The sequence below is a fragment of the Gavialis gangeticus genome, unplaced genomic scaffold (genome assembly GCF_001723915.1).
Source record: "Gavialis gangeticus isolate Ggan-Ray unplaced genomic scaffold, GavGan_comp1, whole genome shotgun sequence".
NCBI lineage: Eukaryota > Metazoa > Chordata > Crocodylia > Gavialidae > Gavialis > Gavialis gangeticus.
In genome coordinates, this window is record NW_017729033.1 from 46,492,601 (window position 1) to 46,520,027 (window position 27,427).

The 27,427-nt window shown below is 42.4% G+C and overlaps 1 protein-coding gene across 1 annotated transcript in view; it reads left to right on the forward strand.

The window, feature by feature from the left end:
* The window catches only part of STIM2 (stromal interaction molecule 2), a 95,535-nt gene that overhangs the window by 35,602 nt on the left and 32,506 nt on the right, over nt 1–27,427 (forward strand). The window contains exon 4 of the mRNA XM_019525826.1: nt 22,741–22,855. Within this exon, the coding sequence (XP_019381371.1) occupies nt 22,741–22,855 (115 nt within the window). The remainder of the gene's footprint in view (nt 1–22,740; nt 22,856–27,427) is intronic.

The window sequence follows — 27,427 nt, forward strand, 5'->3', positions numbered from 1 at the left end:
GACCCACTAACTAGAACATCCCAGCCAAAGCTTTGTTGAACCTTAAAAATCTCCAAGAATGGAGATTCCACGACCTCTCTAGGTAACTTGTTATAGTGCTTCACCACCTTCCTAGTGAGAGAGTTTTTCCTAATATCCAACCTAAACCTCCCTTGCTGCAACTTGAGACCATTGTTCCTTGTTCTGTCATCTGCCACCATTGTGAACAGTCCAGCTTCATCCTCTTTGGAACCCCTTTTTAGGTAATTAAAGGCTGCTATCAAATCCCCACCCCTGTCGGTCTTCTCTTCTGTGGGCTAACTAAACCCAGTTCCCTCAGCCTCTCCTCAGAAGTCATGTCCCGCAACCCCCTCACCATTTTGTAGCCCTCTGCTGGACTCTCTCCAGTTGGTCCACGTCCTTTCTGTAGTGGGGGACCCAAAACTGGATATAGTACTCCTGATGTGGCCTCACCAGTGCAGAGTAGAGCGCAGTAATTACTTCCCTTAATCTTCTGGCAACACTCATACTAATGCAGCCCAGTATGTGGTTAGCCTTCTTGGCAACAAGGGCACCCTGCTGACTCATCCGGTGTATTATCCACTGTAACTTCCAGGTCCTTTTCAGCAGAGCTGCTGCTTACCCAGTCAGTCCCCAAGCTATAGCGGTGCATACGATTCTTCTGTCCTAAGTCCAGGACTTTGCACTTGTCTTTGTTGAACTTCATCAGACTTATTTTGGCCCAATCCTCCCGTTTGTCACTGAATCCTAGCTCTACCCTCTGGTGTATTTACTATACCCCCCAGCTTGGTGTCAGCTGCAAAATTGCTGAGGGTGCCATCCATCTCATCTTCCAGATTGTTAATGGAGATATTGAACAAACCTGGCCCCAGGACTGACCCCTAGGGCACTCCGCTTGATACCGGCTGTGAGCTAGACATTGAGCCATTGATTGGTACCTGTTGAGCCCCATAATCCAGCTAGCTTTCTGTCCACCTTACAGTCCATTCATTCTACCCACACTTCCTGAGCTTGCTTGCAAGAATGCTGCGGGAGATTGTATTAAATGCCTTGCTAAAGTCAAGGTATATTATTGTCCATTGCTTTCCCCGCATCCACAGAGCCAGTCATCTCATCATAGAAGGCATTCAGGTTGGCTGGGCATGACTTGCCCTTGGTGAATCCATGCTGACTGTTCCTAACCACTTTTTTTTCTCCTCCAAGTACTTAGAAATGGATTCTTTAAGGACCTGCTCCATGATTTTTTCTGGGGACTGAGGTGAAGCTGATTCTTGCTTCTTGAATCAGAGCTGTTTTAAGACACTGCTGATTCTTTCCTAAAGGATAACTTCTACATCAGAGCCAATTTTGAAATGAAAATATTTTAAACAAAAGAAAGTGTGCTGGCCCATTTACTTTATTATGAATACTTTTCTGTAATTATGAGTGAAAGCACTTCGTCTTTCTCCTTCCTAGCCCTAAGCACCCTTTGATTTACTATGCAGTTATGAGTCTTGTCTTTAGATTTGTGACATAGAAGATGCACAGACAGTGTGGATAACATAAGCGAACAAACAAGAAGGAGGTTTACATATGAATAACATTCTGATTTAAATATGAATAGTCACACTTAATGAATTATGTTAATTTCTAGAGATGCAGGAAGTAAATTAACTTAATAAAGCTTTTCAAAAGTCTTTTGCCTGGTAGTATGCCATTTCTGATTTAAAGAGATACAGTCAAATACTTATTCTAATTATTCAACAGCTTTTCAAGCTAAACTAGATTTTTTCCCCACCTTTAAATCCTTATCTACTTGTCAAACAAAGGAAATCACTTTATAATGGAACTCAAAAGGCCATTTCAGAATGGAAGATTTTGTAGCATTTTTTAAAAATGATTGGATTCTGTGTGTTCACCTGAAGGTCTGTCTCAGAATGCTTGTTTCCTCCTTTGTGCCGGCATTGCTTATGTTCTCTGCAGAGTTGTGGAAACATCTTCTGGAAGTTAACTGCTACTCCCTCTGGTGGCTCTGCAGTAGCCAAGCACTAAATACTGCAAAGCCTGCATAAACAATAGCACTCTTTCAGCTGTTTGGCACAGGTAGAGTACTGGAAGTGCATTAAGATTGGGAAAGCATTCCCTTGTAACAATGTCAGGTATTATAAAACTTTCAAGCCAAGACTTCTGTTTTTCTTTAATTCAGCAGCTTTTTTGAAATTAAATCTTTGGAGGCTGGGAACTCCAAGGGTGCAACAGGGAGTGTCTCTTTTTTTTTTATTTCCTTTTAGTTAGTCTTGTATGCATCCTGATGAGCATATACATTATGTATTTTCAAATTAGTTCAAGGTTGCTCCACTGTTTAGGTTCTTCTGTCTTGAGCATAGTGGCTTGGGTAGTCAAGAAGCAAACCTCACGTTCTGTGCAAGCTTTTGTGTCTGACTGCTGATGAAGCTAAAAGTAATTCCAGAACACAGGCTTATAGCAACTTTGGTATCCCCAAGAACATATATATCAGTTTTCTTACATATTTGAAGGTAGTGGAATTTGGTTTTGTTTCTCCTTTAACTGAGTGTCATGTCTTCTGGGGAGGAAGGGATTTCTTTCGCCTTCAGTATAAAGTTTTCCTATGAGTAGTTCCACTGACCTCTCTCTGGCTGTTCCTTAACTTTTTCAGGTACCATCATAATAAAATATTGGCTACCCGTAAGTTTCTGAGTAGCATCACTGGCTGATCCAAGTCTTGTTTAACTCTGATTGTGTTTATGACAGGTGCAAGCTGCAGCATGCATCCTAGAATAGGGATTGTCAACCTTTTGCTACTGCATATGACTCAGTTCCTGTGTGGGCTGCACTCTCTGCACCTCCCTGGCAATCAGCAGACGCTGCAAAGGGAATAGTGAGAAAAGGCAAGTGCCAGGACCCTAGGGCTGCTGCCTCTACTGCAGCAGAGAGAATAAATGAAATCGGTGGGCAGTAGGACCCTTAGGGCTCCTCCTCTGCTGCTGTGGCTGGAGGAAGCTGCAGATTCCCTGGGTTACTACAGGCTAGATCCAGTCTCTTCAAGGGTTGGATTTGGCCCATGGGCCATAGGTTGCAGACCCCTACTATAAAGGTATCTTCAGAGGTGTATCCAGGAATGTGACTGTCACTTACAGCAGCTCCATGTTTGGAAGGTTGTCACAGTCGGTCATATAATGATTTAGGATTTTCAAGTATTAGAACACATTGGATTTTGTGTAATACCTGATGTCTTTGGTCAGAATTGCCATGACGTTACAAGGTAGTTAGATGTGTTTCAGTATGTTTACAATAATTACTTTTGATGGTTGTACAGGAAAGGATTTTCTAGTATTGTCTCCAGAGGATGTTGAAGGGGTAGGAGGGGAGGATATCTGTCAAAAGGAGGAAGGCAGACTTTGGGGTAGGGGAAGATACTTGCCAGGCGAGACTACATTACTTACGTTTGACACCATCTTAAATGATTTCTAAAAGCAGTATTTGAAGCACTGCTTGTTATAAAAAGTAGATTTCCTGTTTCTTTTTCTTTTCTCTCCCTCCCTACCCCATCTTCCTTTTCTTGAGTGTTTACTAAAAGTGGGAATGAGAAAGCTGGCCTAAGCCTGTGTGCACTTTGCACATGGTTGTGACTGTTTGCCAGCATTATAGCAGCTGAGTCAATTTGAGAACTACTCAACACAGTCCACAAGCTGAGTGCACAAAGGGTAATGTATCCAAAACGGTCTCCTCACTAAGTCCCTGAGATGAAGCATAAGTGTTAAAAACTATTTTGGTTCTCTTTCCTTATTCCACTTGTGTTAAGTTTTGCCTGTATGTTTACATTTTGGGCGCTAACGTACATTTATACCAAGGCACAGGTGCCTGATTTTTCAAGGGTGCTGAGTACTGAGACCCTTCCATTGGTTTCAAGTTAGGTGCTTGGGTGCTGACAACAAATGGGAATTATAAGGTCTTTTAAAAATGACCATTCATATCCTGCTAAAATGTGGCTGAAATGCCTCCATTTTCCCAACAGAGAAGTTAGGACGTGAGACCTGAGCGTTTGTTTTTGAGGTTTTTTTAAGTTATTGTAAAGGGAACTCGGAGGCTATTTATATATAAAATGTACAAGCAGTAAAATGTAGTTATGCCCTAGTTTGCAATTTACTATTTAATAGCATAATTACCACTTTTCTTATCCTTTGTTCATGTATTTACGATGTTTCATACTATGTATGTTTTCACTTTCAGAACTCCTATTATGATTTTATCCATTGCTTTACACTTTGGTTTCTATTTTATATTTTTTTTTAAATAAATTCTGTTTTCTTGCTTTAGAAAAATGACTGCTGAAGTTTTTAAAATTTGTGGCACAGTTTTGCATTGCAGTGAGTTACTACTTGCTCTAGTAGTAACTTTTATCTGCCTCGAAGTAATAACGCTGGTATTGCTTATTGAATGGTAAATCATTTGAATATCCATTATCATTAGAATATTCTCAACCATGCTTTCTTGTGCTTGTTTTAAGAGTGAACAAGAAATGTATTTTCTCCACTAAGTTAAACAAGAAGAAAAAGATAAGGTCCATACTTCTTTAAATAACTATTTATTTATTTATATTTAAAGAATTACAAAATAACTTTAGGTGGTAGCTTTCAGTTTAAACTAGAAAACTAATCCCTAATTATACAATGCTTCCTTCCAAAATAACTTCTTATGAGATTTTTTTTTTTAATACGGCATCCACTTGCTTGTTTATGGTTTTACAGACTGTTGTGTGGTTGTTTAATTTTATTTACATGGCTAACCAGAATACCTAGAGTTGTTATAGTAAGGTTTTGAATATGTTTTGGAAAGGATATAAAGTCTCATGCTTCCGGGTATAAGGCAGCTTCTAAGGGGCAAGTGTTTCCATAGCTGCCTTGTGCATCAATTCTTGTATCTCCTTCAAAACAGTTTGTATTTGCTCCTTTGTGAGACAACATAGTATCCTGATTAGCATATGATTGAAATGATTTTGTTAGCCTTGTAGTTGCAGTAGTTCTTCCCTGCACAGTTTTGGTAATGTTCTAACTTAGCAGCTCACTTTTATCCTGTATATAGAAGTTTAACTATCTACAACTATCATGTTTCTACTTCTGTTTTTAATATTTTTATTTATTACCCATGCTTAAATATTCTGTTAAGTAATAGAGGAGTTTTGAAATTGGTACTTAATTTTAGGTTTTATTTATGATCCTTCTAGTCATCAGAATTGAATCTTTTTAGGTGAATTGTAAATATAACAATTCCTTGTAGAGAATGGTAGGTTAGACCAGTGGTGCCCAACCTTTTTCTCCGTGGGGGCAGATAGGCAGTGCCTGATTCAGCTGGGCGACCCAATCTGGTGCTTGGAGCATGTGCAGTGGAGCCCCATCTGGGGGCGCAGCCTAGCCCTGATCTAGCCATATGGGGAAAGGGGGCTTGCGTTGGCCTGGTCCAAACCCAGCTTAGCAGGGGTGGAGGTTGCATGGCCCAGTCCTGATGTAGCCCTGTAGGGGAGGGGCTGTGGCCCAGTCTCAACCTGACATTCTCTGTGGGGGAAAGGGCTGTGGCCCATAGCCAAACCAGCTGTGCAGGGGGAGGGAGCATGGCCCAGCCCCACAGGGCAAGGGGGAGGTGGTATGGCCTGGCTCTGTGGGGAAAAGGGGGCTGTAGGCCAGCCCCAATCAGGCTGCATACATAGAAAGGTACGTGGCCTGCCCCAGATGGCCATGTGGGGGGTAAGTTCATCGCCTGGCTCCAACTCATCATGTGAGGCTTGGGATTTTGGCAGTGGGGAGGGTGGCGGTATTGACCGCCACTGTTCCCCTGCTGCCATATTTTGCAACACCTGGGAATCCACGTGGGTTGGAGTCCAACGCTCTGTGAGTTAGAGGTTGAGCATCCCTGAGTTAGGCAATGACCAGTGTTTTGGCTAACTGAGTTGTTTTCCTAGAGCAACGTTCTTAGATTGCTGTGTGAAATTGTGGAGTGAGTGAGGAAAGGCTCTATTTGAATTAATAAACATAAAAATAGGGAGCAGTTTGATTATAGTACATGTATTCAAATGTGTTAAGTGACTGTTTCACACTTGACACAAAAACAAGAAATGCAGAAAAGTTATACCTAGACTTATAAGCAAAAGTTGTATTAAAAAAAAAATCAAATCTAAAATAGAAATCTATCTGAAAATAGAGCCTGGTTTAGACACCATTTTTGTTCTGTTATACCTAGAGGCCTACTTACTGTCCATGAAATCAACTGGGAAAAAAAGTAATCAAAATAAAATGTTGGCTTCCTAGTGGGAGCTAGTGGTTCTCGCTGCCTTGCAGCCCCCTGGAAAGGGAAGACACCAGCTGGTGGGGTGGCATGAAGGGAAGCCAGCAACCAAGATAGTGGCCACCCCCTTGTCCTCCCACTCTTCATGCACTCCTTTCACCTTCGGTCCCTGGTCCCACAGCGCTTCCTCTACTATTCCCCTTCGCTTTTTTGAAGTCCAAAACTTTGACCCTGCTATTGCCTGCCTTGTGATGGACAGTGAACATGATGCTCAGGCTGCCCTCTATATTCAAGTTGCTCACCAGATCATGTCCTTTGACCAAATCTAGGAGAGTATTACCTCTGGTTAGTCCATGCGCTTCCTGAATCAGATTCATTTCTGTTGCTAGTTTAAATTCAGTTGCTGCCTAGCCTTTCTAATCTGCAACCTACAGGTGTGGGCCATTGTTGTATAGTCCTCCTTGGGAACTGTCCCAAGCTTCCATTGTTTGTATGCCTCTTTCTTCTTTTTCACGAGGACCATGATATCCCTGTTAAACCAGTCCTTCTGCTGCCTTTCCTCTACATGAAAATAGACTTCTGTGCTTCGAGGATTGTGTCCTTGAGGAATGACCACTCTTCATGCACTTCTTTCACCTTCAGTCCCTGGTCCCACAGTACTTCCTCTACTATTGCCCTTCGCTTTTTTGAAGTCCAAAACTTTGAACCTGCTAGCTGATTTGCCTGCCTTGTAACGGACAGTGAACATGATGGTTTTGTGCTCGCTGTTGTCCAGGCTGCCCTCTATATTCAAGTCGCTCACCAGATCGTGTCCTTTGACCAAGACCAAGTCTAGGAGAGCGTTACCTCTGGTTAGCCCATGCGCTTCCTGAATCAGGTAGAGCTCTTTGATACAGGTCAGGCAGCAACATGACTGGTCTAACATAGCTGAGTGTTCCTCCCAAGAGATGTCTGGTAACTGAAGTTGCCCATGATGACCATGTCCCATGCTCACGCAGCCTCTGCCAGTTCTCGAGAGAACACCAGATTGAGCTCCTCCCTCTGGTTTGGTGGTCTGTAGAATACACCAGCAGTTTGGTCTCTCTCACCATGCTCTCTCCTTCCCTCCCCCCCAGTAGTTTGACACAGAGAGTTTCGAGCCGCTTTTCTTTGGAGCCAATGTCAGCCTCCAAGGAGGTGTACTGCTCCCTTGCATAGAGACCTGCACCTCCACCTGTCTTCCCTACTCGGTCCCTTCTGTGCAGAGCATAGCCATCTGTGGCTACGTTCCAGTCATGTGAGGAGTCCCACCAAGTCTCTACTATCATTACAATCTCTACTAGATCGTAATGCCCACTGGAGAGTAGGAGGGCTAGCTTTATGATTTACGTTACAGGTGCTAGATTAATAGTGTTTGGCATGTGAGACTAACTAGAAATGTTTCTCTCCCCCTCCCACCTTTTCCCTAATGCTGAAAAATTGAATGTGCTACTTGGAATTATTACCTGTTTAATCTTTTTGTATGAGATCATATGTTGCATTCCTTTCTCTTCTGTTCTCCTCAGGGCATTGTTAGCTCTTCATGTCAGATACCATCTTCTCTGTGTAGTCCCTAGCATAATGAGACCCCTAGCTAATACCAGAATACAATTTTAGAAACTTTCAAGTTTATCTGTTCTGTCTTCCATTGCTTTAATCATTTGAACACGGTGAAGTGGCTCTGTAGAGTGAAAGTAACTTTCATGTAACCTTATAATTTCTAGTGGACACAGAGCGCAAAGGAACACTGGGATCTCAATTGCATACAGAGCACAAATGACTTGAATGCACGTAAGTGGGCTAGGATTGCTGTGCCAAAGATGAATTGTTCTGTGGGATGATTTAGAGCAGAGAAGAAACCGCTGATGGTCCTATTTGGAAACTGTTATAAAGGTTCAGGCGTAGACACAAATTTCACATTGCAATTTACTATTACTGTATTTACCTAAATCCAGAATGACTCTGAATTTAAGATGACCCCCAATACATGGAAGAGTTATAAATTTGTTATACTCTTCCATGTGTAGAATCTGATGCTGGGGGCATGGCTGCCATAAATTTGTCGCCTTCTCTCCAACGCTGCTGCAATGGTGAAAGGGGCAGTAGAGAGGCAGGCAACAGCAGGAGCGCAGGTAGCAGGCAGTGAAATAGCCTGACCGCTGCTCCTTGACCCCCTGCTTCCTGCCCCACCCACCACTTGCTCACTTACTGCATTCCCTCATCATTTGCCCCTCCATGCTGCCTGCCCCCGACACCTCTTGCCTTCCCAACACCGCTTCCCTTCCCAGGGTCTGTGCTCCCCTGCTATTTGCCTCCCACCCTGCTGCCTGCCCCATTCCCCCCTCCCCAACCGCTGTTGCTTATCTTCAGTTGCAGCTCTGGCTCTGCTCCAACCTGGAGCACATGCTGGTTTCATCCACATGTGGCTGGGCAGTAGTGGTTGTGGAGGCAGCGGGGCTGGGGTGGGGTGGGGTGGGGTGGGGTTGCCAGCATGGCAGCTACTGTTGTTGAGCCATGTCACGGGGTGAACTAGGGCCAGAGCCATAAGTGTGGGGGAGAAAGGACAGAGCAGAGGTGGGGGGCAGGAGCAGCAGCTTCAAGCTTGGTTCAGGGTTGAAGCCAAAGCTGCATCAGCCACCTGTCTCTATCTTGTACTTGAATCTGAGATGAGCGTTTTTTCCCCATGTTGAATGGGGAAAATACCTCATTTTGGATTCAAGTAAATATGGTACATGAAAATACGGGTTTTTTGTTTGTTTTGGGTTTTTTTAGAGGTGGCCATCTAATGATTATCCTGGCATGGTGGGTGTGAAGGAACTTTGGGAACACTGTTTATTGTTCCTATCTCCATGGTAACATATTTCCTTAGATTATTTTCTGTTTTGAACAGTTCCTGCTGTGAACAAAAATCTCTTTAAAAACACGTAATGATTCTGTGAATCAGCAGCTAGGAACATTAAAACTTACTCCACTGTTCAATACAGCCACGAAACCAAACTTCATGTTGAAGTTTTAGCAGATGTGGCCTTGACCCAAGAAGGAATTTTGGAGAGGGGGAAAAGTGTGCATCTGCTGTAGGAGTATATCTTCAAAAAGTTAGAATCTTAACTTGATTGCTTTCATATACTTAAATTGTAGCTATTTAAAAATGTTAAATTTAAAATGTTTTATATTTTCATATCTGCTGCCTTCTGTTAATGTAACATGTTAGTGTCGTATGGTGTGTACTGTCACAGTGGTACCCAGGTTTGTGTAGTATAGAAGGATTGCTGTGTCAGAATGGAATAGTTATTGTTGAATTGGTGCCTTTGCTCATTCCTTAATATGTTCTTTTAGGTCTCCCTTCCTCTTCACACCAAAGGCTCCTACAAGATGCTGTTCTTCCATAAGTGTTCTTTCTGTCCTTGGAGGACTTTGTCCACCTGCACTTTTTCCACTATTGTCTTTGTTCTGGTGACTTCAGATTTGCTTTGTTCAGTCCTAAATTTCTCTGTCTGTGATGTCCTCTTAGAAACTAGCAGTTTCATGGTAACATGTCTAAAATTAATCTTCTGGTTTTTTTTCCGGTCCCACCTCCACATTCTGCATTTTTCCTGTAATGTCAGTGGCACACAATCTACCTGCCATACAAGATGGGGTTCATCTCTAATACCTGTTTCTGCATGAGTAAGCAGACATGTCCAAGTCCTCCATAAACCAGCAGGAATCTGCCCTTGCCTTCCTTTGTATTTTGTAAAAAAAATGCATAACCTAACAGTATTTAAGTGTTTGACCCTGAGCTGCCTTTTTGTGATGGAGGACTGAACTGGAATAGTATGGAGCTTGAGCAAGTCCATTTTTAAATCCTATTGAAGAGATACAGAGGTATGGAGTATTCAGTAGGGGTAGCTTTAAATGAACTGAAAGGTTTTAATTAGCCCAACTAAAATTCCCTGGCTCAGATTTCATTTTCTTAGCATCTAATGACTGAAATAGTTCTTTAGCAAGACCCAGGAAACACAGAAACTTTTTCTAAGGAGGTCAGAGGGAGCGGTGCTCTTCTTTTGTGCCCCCATTTTTCAGACAAACTCTTAAATCTTGGTTCATCAGAAAAATGTAAAGGTTCCAAACACTTGGCCTTTGTGTATCATCCCAAGCAAACAGAGCATTTTGCTTTAATTCGTAAGGTTGTCTGTAACTATAGTACAGATTGTATGTGTACTATGAAAATTTTTCCCATCAGTTTGCATTTTGCTTAGTAACAGGAAGATAGTCAAAGTTCCTATTTGGAGTATGATTATCAGTTTGAAAAAGGATCAGGATGCCCAAACACAAGCCTTACATTTGTTTGCTTTGACGAGCTCTTTGCAGAACTTATTTAGATAATCTGGCATTTAGATGCAAAAATCACCTCATATTACTATGGTGCCCAGGGATGGGCATCCTGTTGTTCCAGATGTTTAACAAATACAAGACCAAAAGTTGAGAGAGAGAATTTATCTGCATTCCTCCAAATCTGCCACCCTGCCTTTGCCCCTAGAACATGCTTTCTCTTCATTTATCAAGCCATATGCTGTTTTCTGCATTGTACCCATCCTTTGAAAAAATCAGTGCTACCTCTCGGTAACATCTCACAATCCACCAAATCAATGGGGCTCAGTGCACTTCTGAGGATGGACAAAAAGCTAGGAAGGGGACAGAATCTTCACGCAACTGTGAAAAGAAGTATAGCATATATTAGAATGTGCTTTGAAGAGTGCACCTCTGTTTCTTCATAAGTGAAGGCTGTACACCTGGTTGAGAGAATCTTCCATTAAGAAAATTAGAAAATTTACACACACTCTACCATTTTGCCTATTAAAGGTTGAGGAGTTTGCAGGTAGGTTACATTGCCATATACCATAACCTCAGTTCGTTGGACTGTGACTAATAGAAGTTCTCTTATATCCACTTGGGTTGCACTGGGCCTCATTAATACTTAGTATAGACGAGAAAGCCTTCTCTGATCTGGTCACTCCATGTTTCCCAGTGTTGGAGGATATCACTTTAGTACTAGCTGGCTGCAGAGTGCAGTCCATTTAAGTTGACTGATTCTGACTGTGTGGTTTGAACTGCATTCTGACTTTGTAGTGTCCTACTAAAGGTTTTTCTGAACATTCAGCCTTCTGAATTGTTCACTGAATCATTTCTGTAATAAAGTTGTAAAACTAGTTTCTTTTGGCAGCTGAGTGGTGTATTAAATCTCATGGAATTGTACCTCTCAATCTCCCACTACTGGGAGGAATGAAACAAAATACCTGAAGTGGATTGTTTTTTCATTCCTCATCCTTTGTACTTTCCTTTCTCAACATACTGGATGCATCTTCGGGCAAATGACAGCTCAGCCAACATTAGAAAATGAACAAAAAAACCTGGGTCACCTTGGAAGAGATATGGAACTATCCTTATCTTTTTCTTTCCCAATTACATTGAACTGTGTCACTTTTCTGATCTGTGTTTACTACTAATTGGTTCTAGTCTGAGCAGTGACCGACATAGTCTTACTTGAAAATGGGGAAACGTATCCCACAAGCTTGTCAATCGCTCTTTCCTGTGAAGTGTAACATTTGCTAGTTCTGGCCACCTTTGTTTTAGGGTGATGTAAATTACTGATAAATTGTGGCATGCCCTGGTGGAAAGTCTGTTGTTAGCTGTAAGAGGCATGGATGTTGTAGTGTTCAACTTTTGCAGTATGTCCATGCTGATAGTTTGTGGGCTGGTTAATATCTGAAAGAATGTTGCTAAAGGTTTTGGCTCACCTGGTCAGGTGAATGATACAGAGGCAGTCCATGGGCTGGGTTTGGGCCCTGTGCTTCCAACCTCGTGTGCAGGGCCACAGGCCCATCAGCTGGATAACATGATGCTAGAGGCCAGATTTGACCCATAAATTATGGGTTGAGCGCTGCTGGTCTTAAGGTATGCTCTGCCTTACATCTTCAAGAGAATAGAAGTACCCAGTGCTGGGGACTGTAAATAAGAGAGCCTAAAATGCACAATATTTGTCGGTATAGAGTTCAACATACAAGTTTAAAAAGCTTACTGATTCTGAAATATCAATAAGTCAATTTATTATGTGTCACAAAGTATGTGCCCTCTGAAGAGAATTTTGATAGTAAAAGTCTCAAAATTAACTAGTAGTACATGACGTACAAAGAAAAGGGGAGTTAGTATCTGCATGCAGGTGTATGCACTTCAAAAACTGTCCATTAATGGGCTTTCACTTGAACCAACAGTTTTTAGAGGCTAAGCCTCGAAGGATTAGAAGGTAATGCTATCTTTGTACACATTTGAGCAATGGTGAATTTAAACATGTACTTAACTTTTTGCTTTTTGTTTAAATTACACTTGGAAAACAAGCTAGGGAAAGCTAGATGGCATGTATTAACTTCAGACTATTGAAAATGTGTTAGGAAAAGTGAAATGAAAATTGAGATGTTATTGCATGCATTGAATAGGAACATTTATAATTATAATTTTATGGTTGTTTTGGACTACTTTGAGAAGGAAGAACGTACAGTATTCAATTTATCAGAAACAAGATACCAGCCCAGATATATTATTTCCATGGGCCATAGTGGTTCTGTAGATTATCTTACTTCTTCGAACTAGGATGACCTACCAAAAATGTGCAATGAAATAGCCAGAGTCTTTGGAAAAGAAAGGTGAGCTTGTTCTACTTGTAGAAGATCAGAAAACTTTAAACTTTTCTATGTATTTTGTCTTAATTCCACTGTAACTTGAATTGAGGACACAGAACCATTTCTATTGCAGATGACACCAAATTGAGTGGAGTTGCCCACATTCTAGAGCAGGGGTTTTCAACCTTTTAGCAGGCAGACACAGAGGCAAGGAGGGGAGGTGGCATGCAGCTACAACACAGAGCGGCGGCAGTGGTGGGTGGCAGCGGCCACCACGTGCAAACTCCTCCCTCCCCTGCGCCCCCCTCCACGTCCATCTGGCCGGGCATCACCTGTGCAGCCTGCAGAAGAGTGCCACTACCCTCTCCTTTCCCCCCACCCATCCCCTGGGAGGCAGCAGCATGGGGTGGTGGGTGGCAGCACTCTGTCCCCATTTGTGTGTATCCCCTTGGGTCTTCCAAAGTACTCCCAGTTGACAACCTGTGCTCTAGAGGGTAGGGCAAGGATCCATAATGACCTGGATAAAGTGGAAAAATGGTTCACAATCAACCACATAAAATGTAACAAGCGTGTCCTTGGGATGAAAGAATTGCCATCACACATACAGACTGAGGAATGACTGGCTAGGCTGCAGTGTTGCAGAGAAAGACCTGGGGAATACACATACTTTTGATCGTCTTTTGTGGGCCCCTTAGAGTCTGTAGTCCCCCAGGGGTCCACAGACCATAAGTTGAAAACCACTGGTCTAGAGAAGAGAAGACCAAAGGTGGGATTTGTTAAGTCTTCAAATATTTGAGGGGTGGTTATAGAAATAGACTCTTCTGTATGGTGATAAAGGACAGGACAAGGAGTAATGGTTTCAAGCTGCAACAGAGGAAATTTAGAGTGGAGATGGGAAGAACTTCGTGGCTATGCAGGTTGCCAAGTACTGGAACAGACTCCTTAGAGAAGCTGTGAACTCTTCTCCATCCCTGGAAATTTTAAAGAGCAAATTAGATAGATATCTGGATGGGATGGTTTACTAGGGATGAACCTGCCAGCTTCAGGGGGATGGACTAGTGGACCTCATGAGGTCCCATCTAGCCATACTTTCCCATGAACGTAATGGTTTTCTTGAAAGATTACTAAAACTTCAAGCCCTTTATACCATAGTAACTAAAGTGTTCTTACCTAGCTTTCTGCTATGGCCTTATTAAAACTGAGAGATTTGCATGATCTTTTCTTGCCATTACTTGCCCCTTCTGGATCTGCTTTATGTCTAGATCACTTGGATTCACACCTGTGTCATTTGGTGCCTGGCAGGGTCAGATGGTTGCAGTGACTCTTGTAAGAGGTGGTAGGAACAGTACATGGTTAGACATTTCTAATGATAACAATGGGCAGGGAAGCTTCTACTGCTAGGTCAACTTCACTCAATGGCAGGAAGAGAGGGATAAATCTCCCTATTCTCTCCTTGCAGAGCCAAGCCTTGAATACTTCATGCTTATTGTGTTTTTGTTGTTCTGGAATCCCGCAAGCTTGTAGTGCTGACTCAACCTTTAGTTCTGGTTGCTGCCTGAGGGGTGATAGATTTAGTATGTTCAGGCAGATTTGCAGTAGTAGTCTAGATCAGTGGTCTCCAAAGTGGGGTGCGCAAGTCGATCCATTGGGGTGCAGGAAGAAAATATTAGAACTTCTATTTATATTTATATTTATATAAATATACATATATTAGGGGTGCATGCTCAAAAATTTTTTACTGATGGGGCGCGCGAATATAAATATACATACATTGAGGGTGTGTGCTCAAAAATTTTTTACTGATAGGGGTGTGCGATCAAAAAAGTTTGGAGACCACTGGTCTAGATCATGGGAGAGGTCTTGTATGTGTAGATATAAATGCACAGAAATAAAGAAATTAGTTAACTTTCTCAGTCCTGATGATTGGGCACTGGTGCTGAAGGAAATGCTTTGAAAGTGCACCTGGTCCAGCAGTCTACTAATTCCTGTTATGCTCTTATGTATTCTTAAGGTACTTATCACTGTGTCTGTAACAAAGTCAGTAGTTGGAAACCATTCTTGCTGCTGCCACCAGAGCATTTTCCCTGAGTGGGAGTTTGTCATTTGCAGTGATAGGGACTAAATGGATCTGGAGAGAAATGTGACATTTTCCCAGTTGGATAGGAGTTCTAAAATTATGACTGTTGGTTAAAATAAAAAGTGTCACCTCTTCCATGGTATAAGGAATTTCCCAGGGAGTAACTCACTGAGCACGGAAATGCAGAGATCAGTAAAGTTAGGAGTGCACCACTAATTGTGTGTTAGCAACACTGTACAAGTCTGTTTTATTGTAAACACAGGGAGTAAATCAAATTGTAATTAAAGAAACCCCATCATGTGTAATATAATTTTCCCCGTTTGTCTACTGGAACCTCCTTCTATAAGGTCTCTCTAAACCTGAATTTCAGCAAGTGTGAAAAGCTCCACTTTTTCACAGACCAAATGAGCCTTTATAGTATCATTCTCTTTTGTGGAAGTTGGTTGAAAATTCTTCTAAAAATTCATTGAACTTTAACTGATGGTGCATGTTTCCTGTTTCTGTTGTCTTCCCTCTCTTCGGCTAACAGTGTCTCACCACAGTTTTTACTAAATCCCTTCACCCAATCATTTGTCGTATCATTTCAAATAAAAGCTTAGAACATATTACTTCCCCTTGCAGTTATCTTAGATTTCTTCTGCCCTCCCTCCCTCCCTTCCACTCCTCAAATTAGAGTTAAATAACCAGAGAAGAATACAAATAAAGTAGTTTGGAGTAAAAGTTTATATGAAAGAGGCAGTGCAGAATAAAGCTTCAGTTTTTTTAGTAACTGGCTTGGGATTAGAGTGCAGCAAACCAGAACTTCCTTTTCTGAGCACTGAAGAAAAAAAGACCCACTGAGGATATCCTGTGTATAGTGGTAGCACAAAAATCTCTTCACAGTTGTTCTCGCAGCTGTTTAGCATCATGTAATACTGGGGCCCATTCTGCCTTGCACAGCTAGGATATGAGAGACTTCTATTTTATTTCTACTGTTCTTTATAAAATAGTGTCCATGTCGAGTCCTACCTAGGTTTTATAGCTATTAATGCTGGATGTGTAATCTCAGTAAATTGAGATAACTGGTGGATGCAGAAAGGGACAGTCAATTTAAAAAAAAGTAGTAGTATTTTTATAGCGTGCGAAATGAGCGGAGATGCCTTTTTAAATTAAAAATATGAAAACATGCATATAATCTCTCTAAACCACTTGTTTTTCTAAACAGAAGTTTTAATACTGTTCTTCATATCTGCCCGTCTCTCCTTGATCAATCATACTTTGGCAATGTACAGGTAGCATTTTGTTGCTTTTAGGTCAACTGATTATGTATTATGAGTGACCCCAAAAGTGGGTAAGTGGTAGTAAGTGCACACAGACAGAAATAAACTACCAAAATATAAAAGTGAAGGGAGATGCAGGGAAGTGCATGCTGTAAGTGTAAAGTACTTTAACCTCCACAGTAGTACACTGTGCAGATGAAAAATTGATCATATCTTTAACAAGCCTTACCTTTCACATTTAAGGCAAGCTTACTGTCATCTTCTGTTTAGTAATGGAACAAATTACATTTTTGTCATAAATCCTGCACTTGTTTGAAAGAATCCTTGGGTGGGAACTAGAAGGCTGGGAAGGAAGAAGCTCGTAGAAGCATTGGTTTCCAAACTAAGGTGCCAGGGAAAGATAGCTTGAGATTTGGGGTCAAAGGTTTGATCAGTAAAGTTAGGAAAGGTTCAGGCTGAGGCATCTGACCTGAATGCAATTTCAGTTGAGTACTTTCTGCCTCTATAACACTAAAATCAGTAACATGTATGTTAATATTTGTTTAAACTTTTTTTTTTTTACTGATTTCTAGATATACCACTTATTAAATAGAAAATTTATAGCTACAAACTGAAGTTAAGATTTTTGATTTGGGCTTTAGCCAGAACTGTTTAGCACTGTTTTGTGACGCTTCACTTGTATTGCTGCCCTTAGAAGAAGAAAAAAGTCCTGTGCATGTGGAGTTCAAGGGGAAAAGTGGGGAAGTGCTGCCAAGGTGACACATCTGTTAAAATGTGAAGGATATCAGGCTCCATTTTCTGAGAATCAGTTGGTGTTAGCTAAATGCAGCTACAAAGATGTGTCTTTTTCATTTGGAAAGAGTTGTAAACCCAGCCCTTTGGGGTCCAGAACTAGGTGGGTAACTGAGCTGGGGCGTGAGCATCTTCCAGCCTTGCCTGCACTACAGCTGGAGGTAGCCCAGGTAGAGGCCCCAGGAGATGCGACTGCAAGGTGGACACTGCATCCACTCCTCAGCTAGGGAGAAGTAGTGGTAGCAACATAGGTTCAGCTTCCCTCCAGGTGGAGGCTACCTTAGCAGGGGCATAGAGAAGTGGTGCTGCTGCAGCTCCCAACTGCCTGCCCCAGCATGGGTGCAGGTGAACTTCCCCCCCTTGCTGCTGACATGCCACCGAAGTCATGCGTCCTGTGCCAGACTGGAGTTGTTCTAGCTGTGTCTTGAAAAGGTTGCTACCTGTGGCATAGGCAGAGTGGAACTCTAATAGGAATGAAAGGGGTTCTTTCAGGAAATGGTGTCTTGCAAACAAAGTGGATTGTACAACCAAAGGGGTTAGATGGGCAAGAGAAAGAAGTGGCCAATAGTGAACCACTGTAGGCCAATAGCGAACCAAGGATGGTGGCTCTGATTCAATTTGAAACAAATGCGGAAGAGCTATGAGGATCTTGATTGTTCTAGTGTCATAGTTGTCCTGTAGTAAGGTGAGCATCAATGCTTGCTTCTGTCTCCAGTGAGATGCATCAGTTGACTTCAGTTCCACAGGAAGTCCCTTCCTAACTTAGTCCTTTGACCTGCAACTTGAGGTGTTTAGTGGCAATGGTCCACCTTCATGCTGAAGAACACAGTGTGTTGCACCCTCCAGAGATTTTTACTAAATTTTGATACTGTCATCTACCTTTATTTTTTTCCTCTCATTTCTATGTCTTTTAACGTGCTTGACATGTATTTTTGAAGGACCTTGAAGTATTGTGATTGAAACTAAATGTGGAACAAATGGGCAAAGTACATGCAGGCTCCTGCTTATATTAGTTGCATTCTGAAATGTAAAGTGTTATATTTTGCAATAGGCTTCCCATACACTACTGCAGGTTGGATACATTTGCTGGTATTTCTGGGCTTGACATGTAACAATATTGATCAAGCATCACTACATAGGAAAGAGTGTAAATACCAGGGCTGACATGAATACTACATTAAGCAACAGCTAGACTTAATGAAACAGTGACCATTTGTTGCATAGTCAGACATCTTTAGCAATAATTAGCTCACATCACCTTTCTTCTACCTCTTTAGCAACTTTCTTTAAAAGGTATATCAGGATTCAAGAAGAGTAACTAATTGCTGATATATAAAGCATGCAGTACACTTATTTTTCCCTCTACTTTCAATCCATCATGTGGGTTTGCCCTCAGGAAAGGGAAGTCACATAAATATACATAGAGTGTAGAAGCATGACGTACACCTTGTTTGGCATACTCTTGAGTAGTTTCTTATCTATAGAGTATATTGCTTATATTTTCCATACAATCATAGAAAAAGGAGGGTTGGAAGGGACCTCCAGAGATATCTAGTCCAGCTCCCCACCAGAGTCAGGGTAATCCCTATCTAAACTTATTTTACCTAAATTCAGTATGTAACCTCTTAGTAAAACTACATAGTCAAACCTGCCACTACCACAGGGCATAACATCCTAACCTGCCAGAGCAGAAAACAACAGCAACCAACATCCTGCTGTTGTGAAGATTGTTAAAATGTTCTTGAGACATCCAAGGAAGAAGGCCATGTCCCACACTACAGAGGAAGGCAACTCCCCTGCCTCCCCTCCCCCTCTGCCCCCAGTCGGCATCAATCTGACCATGGGATAACATAGCTTCCTGACCTCAAATGTGGTGATTAGTCTGACCCTGAGTGGAGGGGCAAGACCCTCTAGCAAGGAACCTCTATCTTTAAGTCCTAGCAGTAGCACTGGCACACCCTAGTCAAAATCCCCAGCCTTGGCTATAGCCAACCAACCCCTGATGCCTCTGGGGAAGACCCCCTCCCCACTTTGCCCCCACACACACCTTATACCCCCCCTTCGCCCACATGTACCTTATACATGCAGCAGCAAGAGAAAAAAATTCCTTCCCGATTCCATGTGGCAACCAGCAAAATCCAGAAGCATGAGAAATATCTGTAGTAGAACATAAGCTTAGATGCACGTAGATCATCCCCAGCCATTGGTTGTCCACCACCTTCATGAGTACCTCCGATGATGGAGATTCCACAGTTTCCTTAGGCAGTGTGCATTAACCATGAATGAGTTTTCTGAATATCCATTCTTAACCTACTTTGCTGCGGGTTCAAGCCATTGATTTGCCTCCTGTTCTCTACATTAAGACAAAATGTGTTGTTTGTCCCTCTTCTTTCTGGCAGTCGTACAGATACTAGAAGGACTGCTATCATGTCCCCTCAAGCACCTTTTACGCAAGGTTAACATGCCTAATTCCTTCATCCTGTCCTTGCATGACTTGCCTTCCAAGCCCATTATCATTTTTGTTGCCTGCCTCTAGACCCTATCTGACTTCTCCATGTCCTTCTTATAATGTGAAGCCTAAAACTGCACATAGTACTGTAGATCAGGGGTTTCCAAACTGGTACTTGTACCCCAGAGGTACACAAGACATCTCTGGGGGGTAAGTGGGAGAAATTGTGTAATTGTGGATTTAATTTTCATTATAAAAATTGGCATTTTAGGGGTTTAAAATATAAAATGTATGCTGGTAAGGGTACACGGGCAGCTGGTAAATCTGGAAGGGGGTACACAATAACCAAAATTTTAGGTACCAGAAGCTTTAGATGAAGCCTAACCAGTGCTGAGTAGAGGCACTATCGCCTTTCATGTCTTGCAGCTAACGCTTCTGTTGATGCATTCCAAAACTGCATTTGCCTTTTAAGCAGGTATATCACGCTGCAGACACGTACTAAATCTGTGATCCACTAAGACTCCCAGATCCTTCTCTGAAGTGGTGCCATCCAGCCAGGTTCCACCCATTTTGTATTTATCTTTTTGATGATTCTTTCTGAAGTATAGTACCTTCTATTTACCAGCATTGAACTTCATCCTGTAAGTTCCAATCCAGGTTTCCAATCCATCAGGATCCTCCTGAATTGTGCTTTTGTTCCCCAAGGTTTGGAATAGACTGCCACCAGAGGTGGTGGTTCAAGCTCCTACTTTGAATGCCTTCAAGAAACATTTTGGATGTCTATCTTGCTGGGATCCTATGACCCCTGCTGACTTCCTGCCCTTTGGGCAGGAGGCTGGACTCGATGATCTTCCAAGGTCCCTTCCAGCCCTAATGTCTATGAATCTATGAATATTCACAATCCTTCCCATTTTCATTTTGTGGCGTATGTCCTGAAGAAGCTCTCTGTCCAGCATCCAGATTATTAATAAATACATTGAGCAGCTCTGGGCCCAGAACAGACCCCTGTGTCACTCCACTCAACCTTCTGCCATTCAGACATGGATCCATTTATAATTACCCTTTGCTAGCAGTTACTAAGCTAGTTGTCTATCCCCCTTGTAGTAGGTTTGTCTAGCTCACCCTTCTCCAATCTGTATGTGAGACAGTCATGTGGGGCCTTGTCAAAAGCCTTGCTGCAGTCCATATAGACTGAATCCATTACATACCCTTCGTCCACCCAGCTAGTTTTCTTGTCAGAAGGAGATAGAGTTTGTTTGACACAATTTGTTCTTAGCAAATCCATGCTGGCTGCTTGGATGAACCTTTCCTCCAGATGCTTGCAAATGGACTTTCCTATTATATGATCCAGTAACACCCTGAGTATTGAGGTATGAGGCTAACCTTTTTGTAGTTCCCTGGGTCCTCCTTTTTGCCTTTTCAAGTAGGGGCACTACACTGGCCCTTTTCCATTCCTCTTGTACCTTGCCAATTTCCCATGACTTCACGAAGGTCATTGCCAAGGACTCGGAGATCTCCTCCCATGCCAGTTTCTTCAGTACCTGGAATGAAGCTATCAGACCCTGCTGATTTTTAAATTAATTCAAACACATCGAAAGCTCCCTGTTTCCCTTGTTCTCTCATCCCTCAGCTTGTCCCCTTCATTATCCAAATATACCTTATTGGGTGTCTGGTTACAGCTTAACTTTTTTGTGAAGACTGAGGCAAAGTAGCTGTTGAGTAGCTCTACCTTCTTTGCTTCTGTGCATCTTCTCTTAGCAGCACATTCTGGCTAGTTAACAGTGGACCTGCAGCTTCCTTAGTCTTTCTTTTCTGGGCAGCATGATTACAGAAGCTTTTCTAATTGTCATTAACGTCCCTTGCCAGGTGCAGTGCACTTTTTACTTCTGCCTTCCTGCTTTTTGTCCCTGTAGGTTCTTGCTATTTTCTGGCATGCTTCCTTAGTCACCCACCCATCTTTCATTGCCTTCTTGCTTTCCTTTTGCATTGGAGGCATTCTGGAACCTCCTTTTGAAGCCACATTGATCTGTTACCATTCTATTGCTTCCATCATGTCAGAACAGTTTCTTGTTGGTTTTCCAATACCATGCCCTTCAGAAGCTTCCAGCTCTCCAGGGTGCCTTTATCCTTCAGTTTCTCATCCCATGGCACCATGCCGATCATCTCCTTGAGTAGGTTGAACTTGGCATTTTTGAAATCTAGTATCTTAGGGTGCAGGAAGAAGGGCAGCTTCCAGCTGTAGCTCAGAATGATTTGTGCAAAGTGTTCTGAGTTGCAATGTTACCCTGGATCAGACAGAAGTTCACTGTTGGTTCCAGGGGTGAGAGGAATCTAACTTCTGGCAGCAGCCTGCAGTCAGGTTCCCATAGCAATGGCCAGGCTCTCTGCCAGTGCTCGTTCTTTTCAGAATGGGAGGGGGAAAGGCAGTGGAGGGGTCTCCAGCTAGTGCTGAAGGGTGGGGTGGCTGAATTGCCCCCCCCCCCCACCTCGGGGCAGGGAGGAGGGGCAATACACCGGCCACACCTTCTAGGAGGGACTAAAAAAACCCCAGACTGAACTCCCCCCACTGCCTTTCCCCCCTCCCATCCTGAAAACAGCGACAGACTTGGAGGCAGCCCTGACACAAGTTACAGAAGACACTACATTTTGAAACGTCTTTATCTGATACCTCATGCAATGAGGGGTCAGATTTTTAACCAGTTGGCCATTTTTTGAAGCTGTCTGCTGCTGTGCACTTACGTTTGGTCACAGCTATAAACTGCTTTCTGTGGCCATATCGGGTGGAAATTGTTGCTTCTGTTTGCACAGTTAGTTCTGCTGACCTCATGCTTTCTCTGGCACATGATTATGAATTCTATCATTAATTCCTCCCATGTTTCCCATCCCCTTCAGAGCCTCTACCAATTCTCCCCTGTTGGTCAGGACAAGATCCAAGACAGATGATCCTCCAGTTATATCTTTAGTTTACCAGCCAGTCTCACAAATGTGATTTTGTTTCTTCATGATGAATTGGCAATGTACATTTTGTAAGAATGGTGAATTCTATTTTTTAGGTTGACTGCTTCAGGGGCTTGCCCAAAGTGTGCCTTTTCACAGACCAGAAGCAATAAAGCTATTCTGTCAGATGATTCACTTCCAGATTTCCCTGTTAGGAAATTGATGCTGTTTCCTCATTAATGTCAAAACCTAATATTTGTGCTTTCTTCTCAGTTTATCAGGGAAGATATGAAATATAAGGATGCAACTAATAAACATAGTCATCTGCATAGAGAAGACAAACATATCACGGTTGAGGATCTGTGGAAACGCTGGAAGACCTCTGAAGGTAAGTAAAGTTTTCAAGATCCATGCCATGGTTTTCAGGTGGCCTAACCTGAATGTGGGGAGGCGGCTAGGAAGGCCAACTGCACCTTGTCGTGCATCCACAGATGCATCTCGAGCAGGTCCAAGGAGGTGATCCTCCCCCTCTATGCGGCACTGGTCAGGCCGCAGTTGGAGTACTGCGTCCAGTTCTGGGCGCCGCACTTCAAGAGAGATGTGGACAGCATCGAGAGGGTCCAGAGGAGGGCCACTCGTATGATCAAGGGACAGCAGGGTAGGTCCTATGAGGAAAGGTTGCGGGACCTGAACCTGTTCAGCCTTCAAAAGAGAAGGCTGAGGGGGGATCTTGTGGCCTGTTATAAACTGGTTAGGGGGGATCAGCAGGCGCTGGGGGAGTCCCTGTTCCCCCGAGCGCCGCAAGGAGTGACCAGGAACAATGGTCACAAGCTGGCGGAGGGAAGGTTTAAGTTGGACATCAGGAGGCGCTACTTCACGGTCAGGGTGGCTAGGGTCTGGAACCAGCTTCCATGTGAGGTGGTGCAGGCTCCCACCCTGGGGGTTTTTAAGAGGAGGTTGGATGACCACCTTATTGGGGTCATTTGACCCCAGTGCTCTTCCTGCCATGGCAGGGGGTCGGACTAGATGATCTGCTCAGGTCCCTTCCGACCCTAGAAACTATGAAACCATTATAAAAAAAAAAAAAGCCAAGTAAAGTTGATCTTGAAAAAAGTAGTGCAAATATTGGCATCAGATGACTAGTGGTACTTCATGGTACCTTTTGTTTACTGGTTAACCTGTAAACTTTTTGTTAATTTCAGCTACTTATTCATTTTGGGCTCAGTTTTATGTAAATGAAACCAGGGAGTTCTAATGTAAGTAAATGCTTCAGACAGTTTGTACTAGCTTTATTGCATCATCTGTATGCGACTTTCATTGTAAAACTTGGTATGAGGTTTAAATTAGTCATCTTAAACTCTTTTTAAACTTTTGTGACCCATTTCCTAATATGGGAAGACAAATGTATTCTCTTTTTGTTTTTGTTTTTTTAAATATAATTGGTTTGTGATGTAAAGAACTAACTTACTGTTTTAAAGTTTCTCTCTATTGAGAGATCAGAGGCCTGGGAGATGAGGTTTATGAATAAGGGCTAAAGAACTAGAGTTACTTAATCTGAAGAAGAGACTGTTGAGGGTGGATTTGATAAATCTTCAAAATACTTGATGGATTATTAAAGAGAAGGTGAAAAAGATTATTCTCTGTGGCTATAGTGGACAGGGCTAGAAGCAACATCTTCAAGCTGCAGCAGAGGGAATTTTAGGTTGGAGATTGGTGGAAATTTCTGTTATGAGGGTGGTGAAGCATTGGAACAGGCTACGTAGAGAAGTTACGGAATCTCCATTCTTAGAAATTTTCAACATCTGGTTAGGCAGACAATAGGCTGGGGTGATTTAGCTGAGGATGTTCCTGCCTCGAATAGGGGACTGGACTAGATGACCTTGTGGGGTCTCTCCGAGCCTTGCTCTGATGTGATTCTGAGAAATGGCTGCTTTTTTTTTTTTTTCAAGATTTGAGTAAGAAGATAGATATTTTAGATCAATAAGCAGTAAAGAACGATATGCAAGCATTATGCTTTTAGCATTGAAGTATATTTATGCACGTGTATACACACATATTGTAAGATGTTGCAGTATTCCATAATTCCCAATTTTTAATTTAAATTTGACTGTAAAAGCTACTTCAGGTTTTTCCTCATCTTTATGCTCTTCCTGAAGAAAAATAGTTGTTTTTCTTAAGTGTCCATATCCAAACAGTCAGGTATGTAACCTTAACGGATTTTCTTGGATTTGTACTTTGTGATAAATGTAACATCTTAATAATTCGTTTTTCCCTTAATTATTTCTGTTGCACTCAGTGTTAACTGTGTGTGCCTCTGTGTACACACATATGCCCTGTCATAATTAATGCTGCCACTGCTCCCCTGTCGCTGAATTTTTCAACCTAGTTGGAGCTCTACAAACTGGATGACAGCCCTGTGGGATGGATTGAGCTAGTCTGAGGCCCCAGACCCAATGTACAGAGTTGGTTTGTAGCCTTGGGCATGTCATGTAGCCCACAGGGGCAGTTTGCAAGTCAGATGTGGCACACAGAGGCAGTTTGTGGGCCTTATCCAGGGCATACACTGGAAAGGTTGAGCATTGCTGCTATAGGGTCTTTGTCTACTTGGGTGTAGTGGTGGAGTGAAGTACTCTGCCACAGGATAGTACTTGTATCTGTCACTACTATCCTGAGGTAGAGTTAATTAGTTTACTGTTGCCGAATGGCTCTTCTAAATGCTGATGTTTAACTGAGGAGCTAATTAGGGAACTCCTCCGTAAACATCTCCATGTAGTTCCCCCTAGGGAGTTGAAACACTTAGGCCTAGAGCTCAAAAGTGTGTGGATCAGAGTTGCTGAATGATGTCTAATCCTATCGGAACCAAACTCTTTTAGCTAGGGGCAGATGGAGGTGGGCATTCTTTACCACCATGGCTGGTTGTATGGCCAACTTCGCGGGGGGAATCTGACCTTGAAACTGTGAATTAAAGTAGTGTTCTATTTTTGTAAATATGAGTTCTCATCTGTCTTGCTTTAGTTCTTCTCTTCTCTGTTGAAGGGAAAACGTGACTTCAAGTTTGGAGTTTTCTTCGTCAGTGGATAAGGATGGGGGCTGGCTACATATCGCTATTTATGATGGGCTATTTATTTTGGGTTAGCATTGCACAACAGATGTTCTTTCAGCAACTGGGAATAACTGCATACCATAAAGAGATATTATGTTTCCATTGCACATTCTTGATCATTGGCAATCTCAGGTTTTAAATATCCAGACAGTGGAAATGCGTGCGCGCCAAGCATGGCTGCGGATGCATTACATAACATTGAATTCCATTCCAGATGGGACTAATACAGTCTTGTAAACCCTTCATTCTCTGGAAGAGGAAACAGCTATACTTTGTAATATTAAACTATTGAATGTATGAGATCAGAGTTGCTTAAGGCTTTCATTACTCAGTTTAGTTTCCTTTGTGTTCTTGGTATTGGGATGTATACTAGTGGCAGTTACGTCTTTTATACTGGTGTTTTCTTCTGGCACCACTGTTCAAATTCTACTAGAAGTCCTGTTGTGTGTACAAGGTAATACTATACCATGTCACGTCTGCTTCTCTGTGCACACTTCGTGATTCAAAAGTGAACTGTTCTAAGTGCTTTTGACCTAGTGTCTTGGTCTCATTCCTTTCTTCCTATTGAGTAGCACCATCCAGCTTACGCTTTTGTCCAGAAAGGAATCGGGTTGCACTGGAAACACTGATGTTAATGGCACAAAAGCATGTTGTATTGCTGCTAAGAAAATTGCTGCCTCATGCAGTAAATGAATGTGAGCAAAGATATGTAAAGAAACAGAAAATGATGAAGGCAGCGGTGTTAATGCATTGTATAGTTGCTATTGTCAATCATGTTGGCATATGGCATCCTAACAAGTGATTAGGATTGGTCTGCATCTTTTTCATATGATCATATGATTACTTCCTCTCAACAATACCCCTCTTCCTCCCTTCCCATCTCTTAGGCATGTTAGCATCATAGCTATGGCCAAACATAGGATTCAAGAAAGAGTTGGCATGATCTGGGAGTTAGAGCTGTATTGGGAGTTGAGTACTTATGAGTTCTGCCTCCTCCTTGCTTGCTGTTTGGTTCTAGGCAGGTTGCTTAACCTTTTTGCCCCACTTTCCTCATTTTATGGTTTGCACAGAGATTTGTTCAGTTCTGTGAGCCCTGGTCTAATTCCTTATAGAAATTGCCTTTCAAATACAAATGTTTAGCAGCTGTTAAAAGACTAAATGAAAAATCACACTGTTTCTCTAGGTTTTAAAATGGGGAACACCGTAGTGATATCATTAACTGTCCACGAATTCTGAAATTAATAATAACATCTATATTATGGCTTTAGGACAGAGCTGGGTATATCACTTATTGCTTGCATATCTTACTGCAGTGTGTTTGGCTCTCTCTTGAGGTTGTCATTTTTAAGAAGCATGGAAAACAGTGAGAGGTATGAATAGCTGTCTTGGGTACAATATTTCAGATAGGTTTGGGGCATTGTTAATAGGGCTTTAATAATGGACGTTTTAATAATGGTTGGTTTGTTAGAAAAGCTTTGTGGAAAATTTGCTCAGTTTTAGGGGGGCAAGAGTGCCCGAAAGCCCCCCTGGCTCACCAAGGGCATCCGGGAATGCCTGCTTGCCAAAAAGGCGGCGTATACCCAGTGGAAGGGGGGTGCTATCTCCAAAGAGGAGTATACCTCCTCTGCTCGGGCCTGTAAGGGGGCTGTCAGGAAAGCTAAGGCGGACATAGAGCTAGGACTAGCGTCCAAGATCAAGGATAATAAAAAGTCCTTTTTCAAATATATAGGGAGGATGAAGAAGGCACCGGGTAATGTGGGGCCTCTGCAAAGTATGCTGGGCAATCTGGTGGTTGTGCCAGTGGAGAAAGCGGAACTCTTTAACCAATTCTTCATCTCCGTTTTCTTGTGCAGGGAC